Raw genomic sequence first — 22,183 nt, forward strand, 5'->3', positions numbered from 1 at the left:
GATGAGCTCCTGATCAATACATAGTCATATAATCCATATAAGATAAAGCAGTCTAGGAAATGTTTTAGGATAACTCATCCAAGCACCAACAGGCTCTCGGATTGGATGCTTGCAAGTAAATACAGTTCTTCCCACAACACTGAAGTTCAGTACTGGGTGACTGTAACTAGATGAGTGGAAGCAAAAAGAATCAAAACATCCAGCCAGGAAGGAAAATCGTTCCTTGATTCCGCTCACCAATGGCGTTTCCATGGCCACGGAGAGGGTGGGACCTTGTTTCCTATTTCAGCATCAGCCTGTTGGGATGAGATCAGGGACCGGCACCAGACATTTTAAAGTGTCGATGAATGGCTGGCTCGGGGGGCAGAAATGAAGGATCACTGAGGTGAATTGGGTTTTGCGGGCAGGCGGGGCCGGAAAACGGCGCTTGCGGGCCTGCGGCTCGGCCGGACAGAGCGGCTCAGGCGCAGAGGCGGGCGGACCGAGGCTCCTCGGGACTCCGGGGGGCGGGGTCTCGGGCGGAAGGGGCGGGGCCAGCGGGCTAGCCTCCCCGAGGGGGCGGTGTTCACCCGCGGCCCAGGCACAGGTTCTCGCGTGAGGGAAGCGACCATGGCGGCGGACAAGGCGGGCGGTGAGTACGAAAAGCGCCCCGCTGACCCCGGCTCTGTGTTCGGGGACTCGCTCCTCCCCGCGCAGGGATCCCTTCAAAGCCTTGCTGTGGGCCTGTCCCCGTCCTAGCGGAGGGATATAAGCGACAGCCGCTTGCTTCGCCACGGGGAGTTGTGTTGTGTCCTTCCCCCGGTGGGGGGCCAAGTAGGGCGGGCAGCCCCTTCTCCTTGCTGGGCTGCTGCTGCCCCCTCAGTCGCCGGCGGTGCTTGGGTGCGTGACGCGCGTTCCCGGCCTCGGCGCCTCCTGCTGCGCCCTTGTGGGCGGCTGGGTGATGCCCCCTCAGTCCCCGCCCCGGCTTCCTGGTTCCACGAGGGCGGCCCGTCGCGGGTGGACGGCTGTTGGGGTCACGCTACGTGTTGGCTCCTACGCCGCTGGGGGGCTCCGCAGTTGCCTGGCTCCCTCAGGGGTCGCCTGGTGCCCAGTCTCGGGGAGGCCCCGCTGCCCCTGAGCGCTGGGGCCTGGCACTGGGGTTGGGGTGATTGGGTGGGACCCGGGGGCCGGTGCCCGTCTAGGGGATATTCTGCCTAGGGCCGTGCCCGGGATGAGATGCTGCAAGAAGCATCCTGCATCCCGCCCTGCGGACAGGTTCTCCCGCAGGGTGCTCGCTCTGAGCCCTGCACCAGGCACCCGTACCCCATGCTTGGAAGAATGGGATTTGATGACCCCGCCATCTCCACTTGCCTGACTACTGGTGTTGCTGCTCATATGCTATTAAAACAAATAAAAGGAAGTTCTTCTTTACGCAGCGCCCAGTCAACTTGTGGAACTCCTTACCTGAGGAGGTTGTGAAGGCTAGGACTATAACAGAGTTTAAAAGAGAACTGGATAAATTCATGGTGGTTAAGTCCATTAATGGCCATTAGCCAGGACGGGTAAGGAATGGTGTCCCTAGCCTCTGTCTGTCAGAGGGTGGAGATGGATGGCAGGAGAGAGATCACTTGATCATTGCCTGTTAGATTCACCCCCTCTGGGGCACCTGGCATTGGCCACTGTCGGTAGACAGGATACTGGGCTAGATGGACCTTTGGTCTGACCCGGTACGGCCTTTGTTATGTTCTATTGCAATGACTCTCGACCTTTCCAGACTACTGTACCCCTTTCAGGAGTCTTTGTCTTGTGTACCCCAAGTGTCACCTCACTTAAAAACTACTTGCTTTCAAAATCAGACATCAAAATACAACTGTGTCACAGCACTCTATTACTGAAAAATTGCTTACTTTCTTATTTTTACCATATCATTATGAAATAAATTGATTGGAATGTAAATATTGTACTTACATTTCAGTGTGTAGTATATAGAGCAGAATAAACAAGTCATTGTATGAAACTTTAGTTTGCACTGACTTCGCTAGTGCTTTTTATGTAGCCTGTAGTAAATCTAGGCAAATATCTAGATGAGTTGACCCCGGAAGACCTCTGCATACCCCCAGGGATATGTGTACCCCTGATTGAGAATCACTGCTCTCTGTTTAAAAATCTGTCTCCCGTTTTTGATGCAGTGATCTCCTACAGAACTGAATTCCCTTGGCTGGTTCCATGGAATGCAGAGAACCGTTAACTCAGAGTTTTATGAAGCATTTCAATAAATGTTTACTAAAAAAACAAAAATCCTGAAAAACGTTGAACGTCTGATTTTAGTTCCCTAAATTAGGGAGTGCGGAGTTGGAAGACGCTAAAAATTTATTGCTTTGTGAAAGTTTAGTATGGCCTCTGATAGTGGACTTGTCCTCTGAAATTAACTAGGCTCAGTCCTGGTCACAGTTTGGATGGGAGACCAAGGACCATCTTGGTCCATCCCACACTTTAAAACAAACAAACAAACAAACAAAAATGCTGCATGAAGTAATACTAGTAAAATGAATTTCTACCCTGCAGTGAGTAAATCAACCTCCACATGCCCTGGCTCTGCCCCTCCCCACCAAAAAATTAAGGCCTGATTGTTGCTGCTGTACTGGGCAGGCCCCCTAAATAATACCCATGGTCCACAAAGTCCAACTAGCTTTGTGGTCCCTTCGGCCCAGCAGGATGGGGCTCAGGCAGTGTGGAGGGGGAAATGGCCAAGGTGTTCTTATGCTCTGGTGACTCTCTGCTGCAATGGTCCATTAGACCCTGAGCAGCAAGAGCACAAGTTAAAACAGTCCTGAGTACTGCCTTGGCCTGTATTCGGTGCTGAATTGGCCATCAGGAGCCTCTGAGGATGGGAGGGCAAGTTGCCTCTCTCACTGCACTGGTCAAGAGAAGAATTCCACTGCATGTGTGCATTCTAACATAAAACAAAACAAAATCTTGTGGGTGGGGGGTGATAGATGTGTACCAAATTGTCTTGTGCATGTTCACCTAGTTGTGTTGTGCATATTTATAAGGATGTACACTCTTCTTAAATAACAGGAGAACTTAAGACTTGCAAGAAAAACTTTTAGAGTGAGGGACTTATTTTTGCCTTAATTGAGTTTCCTAGAAAGGAAAATGCTGCTCTATCAAATTGATCAAATACAAATTAGTTATCAATCATATTATCATAGCATACATACTGTCATGTACTGTGCAATATTTGTCCACAACGGGGTGAGTTATGAATAGGGCTGTTGAAAACATTTTCTTGATACAGTTTTTCAAAAGAAATTTGGGGGTTTGACTAAATGAAATTTATTCAAAATAGCACTGTAGTGCCTCATGGGAGTTATAGTTCAGGTGCCTTATGTTCCCATTCTCCTCTAGGAACTGTGTTCACTGTCTGGACTACATATCCTATGATCCACCATGGCCGGAGACTCTTGTAACATACCCTCTCCCCTCACCCAGAGTGGAGAAAGTGGTGCATCATAGGAGATGGAGCCCAGCCCATAGATGAAAATGGGAACATAAGGTACACAAACTGCAGCTCCAAAGTATGAGACATTGCAATGTCAGTTTGAACTGAATCTTTTAGGTTTTTGATATTTCATTAAAAAGTCAAAAATTTCCACAGACTACTTAGACAAAAATGAAAAATGTTTTTGTTGATATTTTCCACAGGGGGATAAACCTGTTTTCCAAGCAGCTGTAGATATGAACAATAACTTCACTTAGAATTAAAATGCTGTTGGAATTGGCATACAGTCTTTGACATTAAGCTTCCATTCTGCTAAAGTCCTAAGTCTTTTTTTATCAGGATGCCCACACACAGAATTCATATACCAATTTTAACTAAGGTATTCATTTTTAAAAATACAACGGAGAAGTTATGCATTGTGAGTAGTACTTACGTGATTTATTAGAACACTGCACTGAATAGATTAGTTTGAACTTTCATTGAAGGCTGCAAGTCCGACATTCTTGCTTTTCTACTTAGGTACTGGAAGGATCTTCAAGGTTATATGTTATGCTTAGGCAGTGTGGGGACTCTTGGGTTTTTTCTAAAGCAAATATGTTAGCATCTGTCATAGTTTATTCCACACTGTCCAAACCCATCTCTGCTAAGAGTCTTCCTTATTTTTTCTTTGGGAGGTGCTAGAGAGTAGTAATACACAATTGTTCATCTACCTAAATGGCACACTCATGGGGTTCCACAAGGGTCTTTTGTATCTACTCTTGTGTTCAATGTGCATATGAGGCATGGTGTGCTTTGGTAGAGTAAGTAGGCAGATGACATTCAGCTCTGTCTCCATCTCATTGGATTTGAACTATGCAGTTATCACAAATCCAGTGTCTGGCCACAGCTGGGGCTTGCAGAATTTACTGTCTGAGACTTAACTCAGATAACATAGAAGTGATGTTTGTAGAATAAGGGAAACAGAAAAATCAGTGATGATGCTATCCGTTTCCTTGTATGAGGGAGAGTATGTATGCTGTTTATTACTCAAATTCATGTCTTCAGTGTCTTTAGATCTCTGGATGTCCAAGTAGCATTACTGTATATTAGTGTTTCCTCCATTGTGTGTGGCAAGTACCTGAAATGTCTTGGGTCAATCCTACATTAGATTGTCTTTCTCTTTGTGTGATACATAGACAGTTGAGAAAAGCTGAGGCAACAAAGCCATGTTTACAAAGGAGTGGATGGTGGCAGGGTATGTCAGGGAGTATCCTGAACTCATAACCTGATTTAGAACGTGCTTGATAGAGAAAGGTAAGAAGGGCAAAGGGGATAAGGAAGAGCCAGAATTCAAGAACATTAAGAAAACGTTAGAGAATATGTAAAAAGCAACAGAGAGTATGTACAACGTTTTAAAACAAAATAAATAAATAAAATTCCATGTTTTACATTACTTGTGTCAAAGATAAAGCTCTTCCCAGTAGGAATCTTGCGCAGGCTTTAATAAACTTCTTGTTTAGGGCTTGTCTACATGCGCTGTCAAAGCCCACAAGAGTGGTGTGATTTGTAAACCATTCTAACATATTGTGCTGTAACTGCTCTTTGTGGATCCTGCTTCAAACAGGACTACGTTAACACGAACTACTGGTATATACCTGCTAGAACACTCCAGTTGGATCTATATGGGGCAGTTAGATTGCAACATGTTAGTGTGCTTTACAAATAACACTCCTCTGACGCATTTTGCCATGCTGTATAGACAAGCCCTTAGTGTTTTGTACTATGCAGATCATCAAGTTGCTCTTTTTCTATAATGTTACTATTTTGTGATTACAGAGGCTTGTCCCTTAAAATACGCCACAATTTCAACTTTTATTTAAGTATCCTAACTAGCTTTAGTAGTGAAGACAAACTGTACAGAAATTTACTGGTAGATTATCTGTGATCCAGCCTTCCATAGGAAGTATTTAAAGCAACTGGGAAACTGATGCTTTTCTGGGATAACTAGTTTAACAATTGCTTGACCAGTTTTTCCTGTAATTGAAGAATAAACACTACTTTTGGACTGAGTCTCACATGTGCCCAACTCTACTTCAGATAAATTAATAAAACAGGATTTTGTAATAGAAACTGGGACAGCCTTAACTACTGTGTTGCTTGAGGTGATGCTATAATCAGTGTGTGGGAATGCTTATCCTGCTTAGCAACTGTTATTAAGAGTCATTATCTGCAGCAGTCTTTTCAGTTCAGGTATTAGAAAAATGAATGCATCGGATATGTGAACCCTAGTTCCATGGAAATGCAGATAATCCAATATTTTCATGCTGTGAAATGGTGTCCTGATGCTATAAGCTGTTTTTTCATGATGGTGCAATCAATCCCTTGTTCTGGGACATTAAGGAAGCCTCAATTACTGCAGACAATGTGCATCGCAGAGAACTCTTACATGATGGATCCACCAATCAGTTTTGAGTCATCAACATTCTGAGGTTCTGTATTTTCAATTTAACACTTCTCAATTTACTGTTAACTGACTCTTTCACCAAATCAGGTGAACCTTTGCGGGGAATGGTGGCTTTCTGTGCCTTGCTACAGGATTTAGGGTCTCCTGCAGCATGGGACCAATTATGACCAGTTTTAGTAATCTTGTAAAGATTCTGGGTTAGGACCTCTTCTACTTGCTTCATACACAGAAATAACTTTGGTTTTGTTGGAGATGGAGTCTGTTAACTCTCGGAGTATGAAGGTTTTGGAGAGTTGGGCTCCATTGGCTTCAGAGGATGAGCCACAGCTGCTGGACTATGTCAACAGAGTGGGCAAGTTTGGGATAAGAGGTCTTCTACTATTTCTGTGGGCAATGGTGACTTCTTGTGGCAGAGCAAAGAAGAGATGTGGCAGTGGATTCAAACTCATTCTGATAAGAAACTATCATCAGCAGTGGAGATTACAAATAGTTTGGACTTGAACGAGACGGAGAAATTTAATAAAAAACAAGGTGAATGGGTAGTTGTACCATCAGCCCCATCAAAGAATATGGCTGGAGTTTGACTTGTCAGCAATGGAAAGGAAGGGAGAAGCTGACACAAGGGCTGCCAAGTCCTCAGCTTGTTTTGGAATCCAACCTCTAACATCATTCCAGAGGAAACTCGGTGTTGTTTAGAAATGCTAACAGCTGCATTTAAGAACCCCTTGTATTCTGTACATGGCAAATGTCTAATAGCTAAATCTTTTTAGTAGTGCTTTTGTTATTACTTTTAAAAAGAAAAATATTACTTCCTCCAGAAAAGAGCTGAAACAATAAAACTAGGAGAAATGGATCAGGTTCCCAGAATGCTTCTGTGGAAGATAAATTGCAAAAAGTGAAGCTTAAAGAGTTGTCTGCTTCTTCAGTTCTGTACTAGCAGGTAAATTTTGGATAATACTGAAAGCCTTTTGAGATAAAACTTAAATAGCTGTCTAGCTAGCAAGTAAAAAAACCAATAGCCTTTTTTTTGTCAACATAGGTATCAGAAAGTTCCCGTCGCTTATCAGTGTTGGTGGTATAGCACACAGACTGCAAGGCTACCCAGTTATGAGTGGAATGATTTATTGGAGAATTGGAAAAAGAGGGATGATATGCTACATTCATACTTACCAGAATGTTCCACAAAAGAGCCCATCTCTGAGGTGCCTTTGTGCCTATCAAGTTGGTCCTCTTTCCAACAGAAGGTAGTTAAATGTATCAATTTGTAATGACAACCACTTCATAGAGAATTACTCTATTAACTAACAACTTCTTTAGGAGAGGATTTAATTTCTGTAAGTGTGTTTTAATTGACATGGTATGACAAGATTTATCTACAGCTTCCATTTTGTGAGAGTGGGTACAGATGTTATTTAAAGCCTCCCTCTTCCCCCAATTTATTAAATAAATTGTAGGGCCAGCTAAAGGATTTGTTAGATACCTACTTCTGGGTCTAAAATGAGAACTAACAATAAAAAGCCCCAGATTTGGGTGGTTTATATGTTGGAATTCTACTCAACCACTCTGTCACCTGTGTAATGGTTTTTCAACCAAGGTGGCTGTTCTAAAGAAATCAGAAGAAGACTATGCATAGTGTTCTCAGCTATGGACTCCCTTAAGGAAGTATGGAAAAAACATGGCATGTCGAAACGTACGAAGGTGCGACTAGTAAAAATCCTAATTTTTTCCATAGCGATTTATAGCTGTGAATCATCGGGTGCTGATGAAGGCTCTTATGTATCTCCTGGGTGGAAAAAAGGACAAATGCCTGTGTTAGAAATATTATTGGAGAGAAGTGGACCCTCATGTTGGAAATTAACAGACATGGATTTATGTACTTTGGTCACATTAGAGATAGAAATAACCTTGAGAAAATTATTATAAAAGGAATGGTGGAGAGTCGTCATAGTAGGGGGTGACCAGCGAGGGAATGGATAGATGGTGTATGGTAGATCACTGGATGGCCAGCTGCTGAGTGCTCGAAGTTAGCAATGGATTGTGAAGATTTCCAAAAATTGTGATGTAGTGTACTGATAGTCAGGCATCAATAAATGGATTTACTTGCTTCAGCTTTTAGGAGATATGAGTTGAATAATTCACTCCTCCCTCCCCCCTCACACCAGTTTCACTTAACCGAGGAATTTTCTGGGCTATAACTTCTAACAGTTGGTCTCAGCTCAATGGTTAACTTTTTATTTTTGAATATTTGGCTAAATCTATTTCGGAGTTAAGCAGCGGAGGGGGGTGAAAGGAACTTTGTATTTGACTATTTTGTATGTACTCATTTAACTAAATATATTGGTTTCAGATTTTGCATTGAGTTTGAGGGAGGGGGAAATAATTAACTATTTTGAACTGTTAATAATGAAAGATGAATATTTGCACAGTTGCAAATAGGTATCTCTTAATGTGTTCCAAACTAGTTAATGGTTATACTGCACATGTATAGCAGATAGTAATTTGTAACATAAATACTCTGGGGCAACTTTTATTCCCTAGTGTTGTGGAGGGCCACAGCATTGTATAGTTACCTGCCCACAGTGCCCAACCACGAGATCTAAAGGAGGAATCAGAGCCATTAAGGGTACATCTACGCTGCAATTAAAAATCCACGGCTGGCCCATGCCAGCTGACTCTGGCTGGCAGGGCTTGGGATGTGGGGCTGTTTAATTGCAGTGTAGACTTTTGGGCTCGGGTTGGAGACTGGGCTGTGGGACCCTCCTATCTCATAGGTAGAACATAGTAGAGTTCTGTAGCAATCCTTATGTGTTCTAGTAACTGCTGAGCACTACCTGCAAAGTGCTGAGTGATCCCAACTCCAGTTGAAGTCAATGTGAATTAAGGTCACTCAGTACCTTTCAGGAGCTAGGGTTCTTGTGCTTTGAAAATCTTGACATTAGATTAGTGTAATTTTTTGTGTTAATTGTTAATGTAAATATGGAATATTACAAATTTGAAGGCACTTCCCCCCCCCCCCTGAATCGGTGTGCATTATAACTTATTTCCAGGTACGAAAGGAGATGTGTTGCTATCTTTCTGTCTTCAGGCTTAACCAATAAGTGGCTTACCAAGTGTCACTTCATTTCCTAATGTAAAATTTTCATTAATGAGACTTCTGAAGTGTAGATGTCCATAGCTGCTGTTGCCTATTTATTTTTCTCATTATATGGGAATGGGCAATGGCAGATGCGTATGATATGGCAATGATGACATGATAGATCAGTGGTCTCCAACCTTTTCATGCACAAGATTACTTTTTGAATTTAGACTCAACCCAGGATCTACCCCGCCACTTCCCTGAGGCCCCACCCCACTCACCCCTCTCTCCGTCGCTTGCTTTCCCCCACCCTCACTCACCTTCACCAGGCTGGGGCAGGAGGTTGGAGTATGGGAGGGGGTTCACAGTGTGGGATGGGGCTTCGGGCTAAGCCTGGGACTGGGGGTTGGGGTGCAGGAGTGAGCGGGGTTGGAGTGCAAGCTTTGGGAGGGAATTTGGGTGCAGGGGTCATATGGTCATACTGCACCTAATCTCATAGAATCCACTGGACATTTCATGAGTTTTACTTTTTATTAGTGTCATTTGTGGTTTATAGATCCAAAGTCCTTCAGGGATTGTCACAAATCAGTGTAACATGCTCAGCTGTGGGGTGTGCATTGGCTGAGCCTGGGGCAGGGGGTTGGGGTGCAGGAGTGACGGGTGTGGGCTCTGGGAGGGAGTTTGGGTGCAGGAGGGGGTTCCAGGCTGGGGAAGGGGGTTGGGGTGCAGGACGGGGTGCGAGGTGCAGGCTCCGTCTGGGAGGCACTTACCACAGGCGGCTCCTGGTCGGCAGTGTAGTGGGGCTTAGCCCCACGCCACTCCCGGAAGTGGCTGGTTGCTGGCACATCTCTGTGGCCAGTGGGTGGGAGGGGGGCAGCGGGTCTACATATGCTGCCTGTGCCCACAGTTGTTGCCTGTGGGGACTCCTGGGGGTGGCGGGCAGCACGTGGACCCACCTCTCCATCTCCCCCCCCCCCCACCCCCCCCCGAGAGTCACAGAGATGTGCCAGCAGCCAGCTGCTTCTGGGAGTGGCGTGGGGCCGGGAAAGGCAGGCAGCCTGCCAGACCCCTGCTGTGCCGCCGGACTTTTAGTGGCCTGGAGATCACGATTGACTGGCAGAGGCTCCAGGATCGACCAGTCTATCGCGATGGATGGGTTGGTGACCACTGTGATAGATGGTACTGTGTAATTTACAGATAAAAGCATAAGGTTAGATAACTAAGGATAATATAGATTAATATTTTAGTGTCTAGTGAGAGGAAGAAAACAGATTTATACAGCTCCCCATGCACAATAAAATGACAACAAAAAAATAAATTAGTGTAAAACTGAAACAGCAAAACATGAGAAATAGGAAACACTTATCTTCAAGGGTGAAAAAACATAGTGGTTCATATCATCTTTTGGGTTTCAGGACTATATATGTGGTTTCTATGCAGCATGCATCTTTTTAATATAATGCTGCTAGATAAACTTATTTCAGTAATATCCTAGTAATGGTTTTTGCCAGCTATTTTCTGTGAATATAAAAATCCAGTACTTTTAAGAGTGAAATCTAAAATGCATCCTTTTATGTATGAGTTTACAGCTCTTAGTTACTCAGTTTAAGATACACTGCAAAAATGAATCGGTCGTGATGTGATGTCTATACATTATAAGTAACTTAGCAAGGGAAGGTTATTGTTCCCATTTTCAGCAGAGGAATTCTAGGTTTCAGGGGTGAAATTTTCATTCCCAGGTTATTGTACTATCAGTTCAGAGTTGAATTTAGCTTTTTACAGTGTTGCTATCATTGCTTAAGGTGTTTTGGGTATGAGTAAGAAGATCTTGAGGGAAAGGCATGGAATGTGTAATGGAAGAAATGGAGTTATGTTTATTAACCTTAGTTGCAAATATGATTACTAACATATTCTCTACTCTTCTGTTTGTTTTGCAGATCAGGGAACTGAGAAACATGAAGGAACAGTTACTTCCTCTGGGATTACTGATCAGGAAAAGGAGCTGTCAAGTAGTGCATTACAAGCTTTTAATGTAAGAAAAGGCTTAAGCTTTAAAACTTTCTGTTGAACTTATTTGATTATTTTAAACTATCACCTGGTAACCAATTTGTTCCTTTTTTTTTTTTTAAGAGTAATAATAAATGTATCAACAACATAAATTCAGTCTAAATTAGTAGCAGACTTCATTATAATATAGTGACATGTCCACTTTGATTAATCTAAGATATCTGATATAATGTGAGAAGACTCTATGTTTAGGGCTCTTGAATGTAGGGCAACCAGAAACATAACCAAATCTTTCTCTTGGTTCCCAGTGCTCAGTCACTATCAATGCTATGTGATTGGTGAGAATTGGGTAAAATAAGCATACAGCTATTTTGTGACAGTTCTGTCAACTCTGTGTGCACGCACTGAAGAAAAGTTTCCATAATTTTAGCTAGTAATCTGTGGACTTCAAAATATTTTTAAAAAGCAAAGTTCCTGTATCATTTTGGCTGTCCTGCTGAATATACTTTTGTAGTAAAGTGACCTGAACAGTACACAACATTTTAATGTCCACATAAAGGACTTACACACAGTAATTTGATAACTTGTGTTCAGTACCTCTTCCTATACTTCCTGGAAGCTTTTGTTTGTATATTTAGTAATGTAAAGACTCAGGCTGCAAGCTTTTTAATTATATTTACCTCTTACTTCATATTTCATTCATGTTTTGTATTCTGTAGCTTATGGCTGTTGGAGGTATGTTTCCTTTTCTTTGTTTTTCTTTGTACTTACTTTTTTCTACCTTGAATTTCATAAACCAGTTTACTTCTGATATATATAGTTTATCCCAATCATTTGAATTTGTTGTGTTGCTCATTTTAGATGTCCATCCTCCTTTTCCATTGTATAGATCATATGCCAATATTGCTTATACAATATTGTTATATAAAATGAACAAAATTGTCCTAATATAGGCTCTAGTGGCATTTTGATTACCACCCTCTGATTTCTCAAGTGATTCCACATCCTATTGTCTTATCTTAGGTATCCTTAACTTTTTTTTCTTCTTTGGATAGTGGGAAAGGATTTTTTGAGCTAATTTAAAATTATTCAAACCAGTTTTGAATGACCTACTGCTACCTTTGTTATTGGTTCTAATATGGACCCAGCCCACCTTGCTTATCCATCATGATCTAATGTCTCTGTACCTAGAAGACTTTTAACATATCAGGTTCTAAGGAGGTGACAAAAGAAGACAGAACCACATCTGCACTTCCAGTTGTCAGTATTGCTTAGTGTTAAGTTGCCCATAAGTAACCTTGTCAAATGTTTTTGTCATTTCCCTTACTGGCAGAGCTCCCTGACAGGAGGATGCTGAGAGAGGAGCCCAGGGGTGCTCAGTGTAGTAGGATCAGCAGAAGGGAAAAGAGTAATATCTTGTGTAATATCTTGCTAAGAAGAGCTCAGGGAGACCCAAGAGAACAGTATTAGACTTGGAGTGCATCAAATGGTGGCAGAATAGGGAAGGACCCTGCAAGCCTGACAGGTTAGATAGGAAGTAGTCTCTGGATGAAGAGAGGAGAGGAATTTGAGGCCAGAGAAGATTACCACTCCTGTATAGAACTTGAGGCTGGAACTGGAGGAGGAGGGATTGGGTTCCCCTACACCTCAGCAGCACCACCTCCAGGTGGTGCTGCTGAAATTTGTGCTACCCAGGGGAGAGAGCAATTGACTATTGTGAAACCCTGCTGCCTAAGAAAGCAATTGCTTGCACCTGAGAGGCCAAAGATAATTTTGCTGTGTCATAATAAACCAGACTCCAAGTGGAGACTTACTCAAAACACATGGGTATGTGCAAGTCGGAGGAGAAACTGAGGCCTTGATGACCAGTTGCTGGAATACACCAACCCTGTTGCACATGCCCTCAAAGGAGTTGTAAAGTAGTTTATTTAAAGCTGGATTATTAAAGTTGGTAGACCTCAAACTTCACCTGGATTTTTTTATGTTTGTTTGCATAGGCTAAAACTTTAATATGTTCCCCACTCAGATGCCTCAGTGTTTTTTTTCCCCTCAGAGTTACAGCCTAATATTTTATAAGCAACTCTACAATAACAAAAAAGTGTGCTCATGACTGGAGAGGGGTTTGTGAAAATTCAGTAAAGAAAACGGGTTTTAGTTTCAAGATTCCATAGGGCTAATATAAACAAGGACGAATAAATTAGAAACTTCCCTTTCAAATAATTTTAGGATTCTTCCATTTCAACTCTTCTTTCACAGATTTCTTTCAATTTCTTTGAATCTTGTGCTCAGTTTTAGACTTGTTTCCCATATTAATTTTCATCAGTCTCCCATTACAGCACATCTTTAGTTACACCTTTAGTTATATTTTGTGTTTCAGCTCGGCAGGAAACAATTGTCTTTATAGGTGTGAAGAGTGGAAATACAACTTAATTCTATAAACCGGAAGAGAGTACTTTTATATTGAGTTACTAACATGTTGATTAAACCTTATTTTTTCCTATTGTTGATGTGTATGTGCCCACTTACAGGCTGGGAATTATGATGCTTGTCTGCAACATCTCATCTGCTTGCAAGAAATAAACAAAGATGACTACAAAATAACTTTGAATACAGCTGTTGCAGAGTTCTGTAAAAGTAACCAGACTACAACAGACAACTTGAAACAAACACTTAATCAACTGAAGAATCAGGTAATGCAAGAATAGTGAGTAGCTTTTTGAATTCAAGTAGCATCTTCCTCTTACATCATGGTTGGGTCCTCTACCAGTTGAGGGAACAGGAAATCATTTGTGAAGTTATTAGATAGAATAGTGTCTTGGTTATTAAAGTAGTTTTGTTTTCTGTTTTTAATTTAATTATTTTTGTAAATGCTTGGTTTATATCAATACTTATCATTAATACCATATAAGAGTTTATTAGCCTATGAGTAGCAGGTGAGATTTTCTTTATCCTCATATGTGGATCATTCTATAACTTTTAAGTATTGTTTCCAAATATTGGACCCTCTTTCTCTCTCCCCCCCCCCCCCCCCCCACAGTGAATATAGGAAAGCTGAATAAATTACCTTTTTTGTAGGTTCATTCAGCTGTTGAAGAAATGGATGGCTTAGACGATGTTGAAAACAGCATGCTTTACTACAATCAAGCGGTTATTCTATATCATCTGCGGCAATACACTGAAGCAATATCAGTTGGAGAGAAGCTTTACCAGTTTATAGAGCCTTTTGGTATGTAGATAGGAAGGCAAAGTTATTTCTTATTTTTGTTCCCCTCTGGTTTAATGGCTGCAGACTGTTAAACTGTTTCTTGACCTAAAGCTTCTTGGTGATTGATTCTTCTGATTAAGTTACATGTGTGTATTATATAAATATGAATGATCTACATTAGCAATTGATACATACACACACACACACACAGTAGCTGAGATTTAGAAATAAAGAATGTGCTGTATGTGTATATCAAGAGAAGCATGATTCAAACATGGGGGCTATGCAGAAATTGGGTTTGGTTTTGACTTAATTGGCTTGTGAGTTGCTTTTTGGCTAGTTTATGGCTTGTAGCTTGTTGCTGCTTCTTTTTTTTTTTTTGATCGGCTCCCTGAAAGCAGGGGTAAGGGTGGTAGAGAGTCAGGGGTGCGCAGCAGGACCACCACAGTCCCAGACTGCACACTGGGGGGAATCTAGTCACATAGAGTATTGGGGTTCTTAGAGATTGGCTTGTTTTGGCCGTGTTTTGAAATGGGATCATCTTGATTTTTGGCTTATCGTGAAAGTCGGGGTGCTTGTTTACTGCGTGAAAGTTGGCAACTGTGGCGATAACTTGTATGTAATTGTATGCACCCACCTTTGAAAATTAAGTCCCACATAACTGTAAACAGTGGCCCGCTGTGTAGTGGAATGGTGCTGTGCTTGTCTGGTAGGGTTTATAAACCTTGCTGAAGTGTTAAGGTTGTTTGCTGATGCATACTCTTGTTGGGGTGTGTGTGTGTATTCATCAGTAAATCCATTAAGTGAGAGGAATGGAAGGAACAATACATTGACAATTTTTGATATACCAGCTATCATACTGATGTATGATACCATACATGAACTTAGGGTTCAGTCTCAAAGGCATCCATGCAGAAACACTTAGGGCTTGTGCAGAGTTCTACTGACTTTGATGGGATTCCATGTAGCCATATAGGTCTGCCTACGTTGATCCCTTTAGGGGATTGGTTCTCCAGTGCTTATCAGTTAGACCAATTTTCAAAATTAAATTTTTTTTTAAGAGGAAATGTTTAATTGTCTCAATTTTATATGCTTTACTGTTGACAGGTCAACATTTTCAGTGTTTGTAGGTTTGTTCATCAGGATCACCGTATGTAGTGCATTCAAATTAATTTTAGAGCACTTCATGACAGTGCTTTATGACTAACGTGGGGGTGTTTTCACAGTTATGTGTTGGTGGGGGCTACATATTAAAACTATAATATTTCTTTCTCTTTTCTTTGTCTGATGTAGAAGAGAAGTTTGCCCAGGCTGTGTGCTTCCTGCTTGTAGACTTGTATCTGCTAACTTACCAGGCTGAGAAAGCCTTGCATCTGCTTTCTGTTTTGGAAAAAATGATTTTACAGGGAAACAATAACAAAAATGGAAAAAATAACGAGGTGAGTATGTTTCAGAGGACCTTATTTAAAAAACAAAACAACAACTCTTGGATTTATTAATGGCAATATGCTTTGGGCTAATCCAAAAATAATCAATAGCTTTTTCAAATAGTTTAAAATTTAAACTATGTTAGAATGGTTTTAATCTTAGACTGCCACTGGTCACTTTGGTAATTCTATTTAATTGCATGTGGCATGTATATATTCCCCTGTATCCCACTACAAACTGAGTCTACTACTGGCAAAGGATTGAGAGGTGTTTCCTACTGTCAGATTTTTGCTTTAGTGGGACAGTTATGGTCTTTAGGGTCAAATATTCCCACTTTGTCTCCCTGGCTGACAGCTCTGAGCTGTAACCAAGAAGCTATTGCTTTGGACTGCAATTCCTTTGACCCTGAGCCAGGGAAGTAACTAGTAGGTCAGAGAGGAATTACCTCTGCTTGTTGAGGAATCAGAGGAGTCCTTGAGTATATGAGACAGATGTTCATGTGTCACTAGTTGGGGTGAAATCTGCTTTAGTTGGAACTGAAATTCTGCTACTAAGAAGTGCCCTTTTTTGAGTAAGAAGTGGATTGAGGTTAGACAGGGATCTAACTGAATATAGAACACTTCTTTGATATGTTAAAGGAAACTAATCTTGTCTATCTTTAGTGTACAGTAACTTTACTGAAGAGTCTAAAGGAGAATAGAAAGTCACTTGACATGAAAGCCTAGTTTTCAGAAGCTAACGATGTATAGATAAAATGTCCTTGGCTTCCTTATGTGTTAGGTGGTTTTTAAGAATTCACTAAGTGCCAGAATAGGATGTGATGATATTAGCTATGACTGAGTTTTCCTTTTTGGGACATTGATTTCCCCTCTGATATTAGACCTAAGAAAAATAAACCCGTACACTGGATTAAAGATGAAATCATATTTTCTCCTTTTAATTTGTGTTCAGATAGGTAATAATACAAATAAGGAGTCATCTAATCATAGAGCTGAAAGTGGAGCTTTAATAGAAGCTGCAAAATCTAAGATACATCAGGTAGGAAACTCTGGTGTCCAGAATTAGATATTTATATGCAATTTAAAATTGATGATGTTCTCATTTATCTTTATTAAAAAGAGGTATTGCCTACTATGAATCTAGTTAATCTTTAAAAATCAGTTTAAAAGAAGTTTCGGATACTACACCTGCTCCTGAATTCCCTTGTCTATGTGTAAAACATCCCACCCCCAGCATCTGTATTTTAATTTCTCCCCTGTTTCTGTAAGATCTACATAAGTGAGGGAAGCTGACTAAAGAACAAAGGGGCAGAACTTCAAATGGTATTAATTGTTGTATCTCCATTGAAATCAATAGAGCTATGACAACTTATACCACAGTGGAATTATGACAGTTTATACCAACTGAGGGATCTGCCCCAGAGTACTATTAAATGAATAAAAAGAAAACTGAAAAATAAATATTTTCCTCTGATCTTTCAGTTATAGAAGTTACTTATCACAATAGTAACAAAAAATTGCATCGCTGAGATTTTTTTAAAGTTTAAGTTTTGGAACTTGTTACTCAGCCATTATACTGAATCTCTTTTACAATCCATTTTGCGGGATTCTGTAGGAGTTATTTTGTTAGAAGCCTGTAATTGAATTTTCTCTTTATATTTTGAAGAGGAGTTTTATTTTTTAGACAGTTTTTAAATAGTTTTTCTTAATGTATATAAGTACACCTCTACCGCGATATAATACGACCCGATATAACACGAATTCGGATATAACACGGTAAAGCAGCGCTCTGGGGGGGCGGGACTATGCACTCCAGCGGATCAAAGCAAGTTCAATATAACGCGGTTCCACCTATAACACAGTAAGATTTTTTTGGCTCCCGAGGACAGCGTTATATCGGGGTAGAGGTGTACAATATTGTGTAGTAAACTTGGGCACGTTGCATTTTACAGATTACATCAAACTGCATAATTTACTAAAGTGTTTTAAAATGTTAATTTTTAAAATTATACTAATGAAATTTTTTGTTAATTTAACAGTATAAAGTGAGAGCCTATATCCAGATGAAGTCTCTAAAAGCATGCAAAAGGGAGATTAAATCCGTTATGAATACAGCTGGAAATGTAAGCTTTTTTTTTTTAAAGCATATTCTGTTTGCAATCTAGGTCAATTCTTTGTCCTAAAACTAAACTTGTTAACTTTATTTCTGTTATAAAGTTTGAGACTCAGGGGAAGTGTCTGAAATAAAAAGAGCTTTAGCATTAGTCTTGTTTATAATTTACTTTTGTATAATTGCAACTCATTATTATGGAATTATTATTTGGATTGGCTGATTTATGTGCTCAGAAAATCATGCTTAGGATTTTTATTAATTTAAGATATAAACGTTTAAAAAAATGAGGCACTTTATAAACAAACTCTAAAGCGTGGATTATAATAACCTTAATCAAAGAGTAAGCAACTCCTAACAGAATGTAAATTTCTCTAGAAAAGTTATGGAAGTCTAATCTCTAGTTGATGCAGTGAACTTTATTCGCTGACTAGAATAAGTTTTCCTGGTCATTGATAGGATTAAACTACTCTATAGTTGGTCAATAAGAAAAATAATTTTGGGGTACTAAAATCTGTTGTTTCAGTTGAAGCTTTTCAGAGCCTTTCATTTTGCTGGAGGCAGTATGTCCAATATAGTTCACTTTTGCAGAGCTGGAAGAAGACACATTCTAGTGCATTCTTTCCGTGTGAAGAAAATAAGAATGTTACAGAACAGTTTGTATGTGGTTGTATTTTTCAATATTTTTTTTAAAGCAGTTACAAAAACATTTAGTTAGAAGTTAAGGTGAATTGTCGTGGATAGCTATGTGAGTTCTAGGAAGAGAAAAATGTTAACCATACATCTGAGGAACACGTTTTGCTGCATTAAAATAAACACTTCTATTTTCAAATAGCAACAATAGTCAGTAAACTGTGACTATTGCAGTTTAACATAACAATTGATAAGTAATTGTCCTAAAGCAATTGATAAGTAATAATTTTTGTTTTCTTCACAGTCTGCTCCTTCTCTCTTTCTTAAGAGCAATTTTGAATATTTGAGGGGCAATTATCGGAAAGCAGTAAAACTGTTAAACAGCTCAAACATTGCTGAACATCCAGGGTTCATGAAAACAGGTAAAATAAAGCATAAAACTCTGATTGCGCAACCACTTACACGTGTGCTTATCTTTACACACAAGTAGTCTCATTGAGTTCAGTTTTAAGACATTTTCCTGGCGCATAAAATCCAGTTTTTTTTATATTTTGTATGAACTGGGTTTTCCAGTGTTTTAATTCTCAGAGTTCAGTAAGACTACGCACAAGCATTCAAGTTAAGCATGTGTGTAAGTGCTTGCAATGCTGGGGCCTGAAATACCATGTGTTGTGTGTTTTTTTGTTTTGTTTTGTTTTTTTAATCTTCCTTAACTCATTTTCCACGTCCTTTTCCTCCCAGCCCCTAAATGTTTTTGTGTCTGTTTAAAACAAAACTCTAATCCAGCCTAGCAGATATTTAGGAGTGTTGCCACATGAAGAAGTGAGTGGTGGGTGTGGGTGTGTGTAAGTGTAATGCCTATGTTTGGACCAGTAGAAAGTAGAAGTATAATGGAAGATGAGTGTGAGGTTCTATGCTGCGCCCAGGGGAGAAGTTATAGGAGAAGCGGTGCTAGCTGTGGGGTGAATTCAAAGTTTGCATGGAGTGTTGGGGTTGCCTCAAATCTTGTGGAGCTTAAACTACTTGTAAATATTTATATCTTCTTTCAAATGAGATGGAAGGCATAAAAATGGTATTTTGGCCAATATTGGTATCTTAAAACATTGGAAAACCCAGTTCATACGAATTATAAAACTGGGTTTAATGCAAGAAAAGACCTTCCTATGTTTTATAATTTAAATAATATAGCCATTAAATGCCCTTTCTTCCATAAAGTTTCATACTCGGTGTTTTTGTGCGACACTTCTTAAGATGCTCTGTGAAACCTCTTGCATCACAAGGATGTTTCTTCATCTAGCAGGAATTGATGGAGAAATGGCAGCTACATGAATATAGTCATGGAATCTGCCTTGGAAATATCACAGTTCTCGGACTACTTGAATAGACACAATTAAATAAATATGAAGTTGCTTAATTTAGAAACTAGTTTATTCTTTACTAGTGGCAACCTTGTGAAACTGCCTTTATAAGTAAATAGGTCAAAAGTTAAATTGTCAGTATTATCTGAACACCATATTTGTGTGCAGTCTCAATGTGAGAAGTCCTCATTTCTCTTCTGCTTGTATAGTTGGATTAGTGTATTTGCTTATTTTATTAAACATTGAGCAGATAATGTCATGTAAGAATTTCCTTCTTACAGGAGCCATATGTCAGAAAACTGCAAGTGTTTACACATTAAGTACTAAGAGAACTTTCAGATTAATGTGCTGTAAATTGAACTCTGCCAAAGTGGTTTTATACCCTGTTGTTCGAGAACATGATGCATGAGAAGTTCACCAAACCCCTTACCACTTAATAAATTAAATAATGTTATGTGTTCAAAGGAAGTAAAATGGTACACAGAAGTAGTAGGTGGTTAATTTATTGTCTCATTGGTCTTCACAATAGATCATATCATACTATGTTTAGTTTAGCTCTTCACAGAAGTATCTTGCAAAGAATGTACCATAATGTCCTGAGCTATGAAAATGTTTTGATTTTGATTATATTTTGCTGTTTTCTCAGGTGAATGCTTAAGGTGCATGTTTTGGAACAATCTCGGCTGCATTCATTTTGCTATGGGAAAGCACAATTTAGGCATTTTCTATTTTAAAAAGGCCCTGCAGGAAAATGATAATGCATGTGCACAACTAGGAACGGGCAGCACAGACCCAGGTAAGACTTGTAACAGACGAAAAGCATGGTGAAGGAGTGAGTGTTTTGATTCAAATAAATTGTTACTGGAGAGCTCATATTAGTATTTCTTTTTAGTAATTACTGTTCAGTGATCCACAAGGGATGGGGTAAGAAGGAAGGGAGTTTTGAGTGTACGTGATTTCAAAATATAGCTGCCTGCTGTCAGAAATAGACGATGAAATGTGTGTCATTTTCTTGCTTGCTTCAGCATGTTGGAAGCTTTGGTAATTATTTCTACACTTGTTTATACTATTTGATTGTCAGTCAAGAGGGTCTGAAATAAACACAGTTTTCCTGCCCTATTGTACATCATTAAAACCATTACTCGTGATCTTGCTGACTTGGATTGAGTCACCAAGATTTGAAAGTCTCTCTCATTTACTGCCTTAAAAATCATTTTAACTGTGTTTTGTCTTAAATATAAACTTATCTCGACCTTTTTTGTTAGTGAACTCTCCAGGTTTGTGTGAACTTTCACCTACAATTCTCTGTTTATGTTTATCCGACATTGACTTTGATATAATCAAAGTTTTTTTTTTTAAAAAAGAAAAAATCCTGAGATGATACTGTATCTCCTAATTGTAACTCAGTCTGTTAGTTTGTGTGTGTGTTTTCCCCCCCCCCCGACAATAAATCTTACATCAAGTCATATTTCATCTTATGTTAAATCCACTCTTTACCTATTTGACAACTAGTTCTCAGTGTGGCTTGTTAATTCTTATTTGTGTGTATTATGGTGGTATAGTCCATAATGTCAATAAAAAGGCAGCGGCTTTTTATAATTATATTAAAATAGCAAATACTTTTTGGAACTAATTTGTTACAAATTTTACAAAAATTGAGAATAATGAAGAAGCCATGGGCATTTAGATGACTTTGGAGTTGTATGATATTTCCTATCTAATATACTGAGTAATCAGTATAGTTAATAAGATTAAAGCAGTCTATACTCTAATGAGTAAGGTGCATTTGTTTGTTCTGAGGTCAACTCTAAGGTGGAAGAAATTTATTTACAGAGGGAAATTAGTGAATATTTACATGATGCAGTTATTTTTCCAGGAATGTTCTTTCATTTCTTCCCTCTTAAACTGGATACCCAATATTATCTAACTTCTCTCACAGGCAAGAAATTTTCAGGGAGACCTATGTGTACGTTGTTGACTAATAAACGGTATGAGTTGCTATACAACTGTGGAATTCAACTTTTACATATTGGGAGGCCCCTAGCTGCTTTTGAATGCTTGATAGAAGCTGTCCAAGTCTACCACTCAAACCCACGCCTCTGGTTGAGACTAGCAGAATGCTGCATTGCTGCCAACAAGGGGGTAAGTAAGTCTGCTTCAGAAGCCATCTGATCACACAACACTTCTAAAAACCAATGTCCTTTTGAAAAGAAGAAATATTCGATGAGTTCTACTGTACATGTTACAGGCCTGCTTCTTCAATATTTAGTTATGTAAATAATATAATATTGTGAATTTATATCTGATTCTTTTAATCTGAAGATAGCAACCTGCTTTACAAAGATGGATAAGCAGTATCTCCATTTTTATAGAAGCGGAAATTGAGGTCTGGAGGTTAACTGACTTGCCGTAAGGTAAAAAATGTCCTGGTAGCTATTTTAGA

At 39.7% G+C, this 22,183-nt stretch overlaps 1 protein-coding gene across 9 annotated transcripts in view; it reads left to right on the forward strand.

The window, feature by feature from the left end:
* The first annotated feature begins 492 nt into the window (after window positions 1-492).
* CNOT10 (CCR4-NOT transcription complex subunit 10) overlaps window positions 493-22,183 on the forward strand; it is a 59,535-nt gene continuing 37,844 nt past the window's right edge. For 3 of the 9 annotated variants that reach the window (XM_065583548.1, XM_065583550.1, XM_065583552.1), the window contains exons 1-12: window positions 493-631; window positions 6,743-6,864; window positions 6,964-7,168; window positions 10,938-11,032; window positions 13,536-13,697; window positions 14,083-14,233; window positions 15,506-15,651; window positions 16,592-16,678; window positions 17,679-17,762; window positions 18,687-18,804; window positions 20,387-20,536; window positions 21,680-21,882. In XM_065583548.1, coding sequence (XP_065439620.1) covers window positions 14,104-14,233; window positions 15,506-15,651; window positions 16,592-16,678; window positions 17,679-17,762; window positions 18,687-18,804; window positions 20,387-20,536; window positions 21,680-21,882 — 918 coding nt within the window. In that variant the 5' untranslated portion in view covers window positions 493-631; window positions 6,743-6,864; window positions 6,964-7,168; ... (1 more) ...; window positions 13,536-13,697; window positions 14,083-14,103. Of the gene's footprint in view, window positions 632-6,334; window positions 6,372-6,742; window positions 6,865-6,943; window positions 7,169-10,931; window positions 11,033-13,535; window positions 13,698-14,082; window positions 14,234-15,505; window positions 15,652-16,591; window positions 16,679-17,678; window positions 17,763-18,686; window positions 18,805-20,386; window positions 20,537-21,679; window positions 21,883-22,183 lie in introns of those variants that run through there. The other 6 variants (XM_042840525.2, XM_065583547.1, XM_024107502.3 and 3 more) reach the window with 3 other exon arrangements.

The sequence above is a fragment of the Chrysemys picta genome, chromosome 2 (genome assembly GCF_011386835.1).
Source record: "Chrysemys picta bellii isolate R12L10 chromosome 2, ASM1138683v2, whole genome shotgun sequence".
NCBI lineage: Eukaryota > Metazoa > Chordata > Testudines > Emydidae > Chrysemys > Chrysemys picta.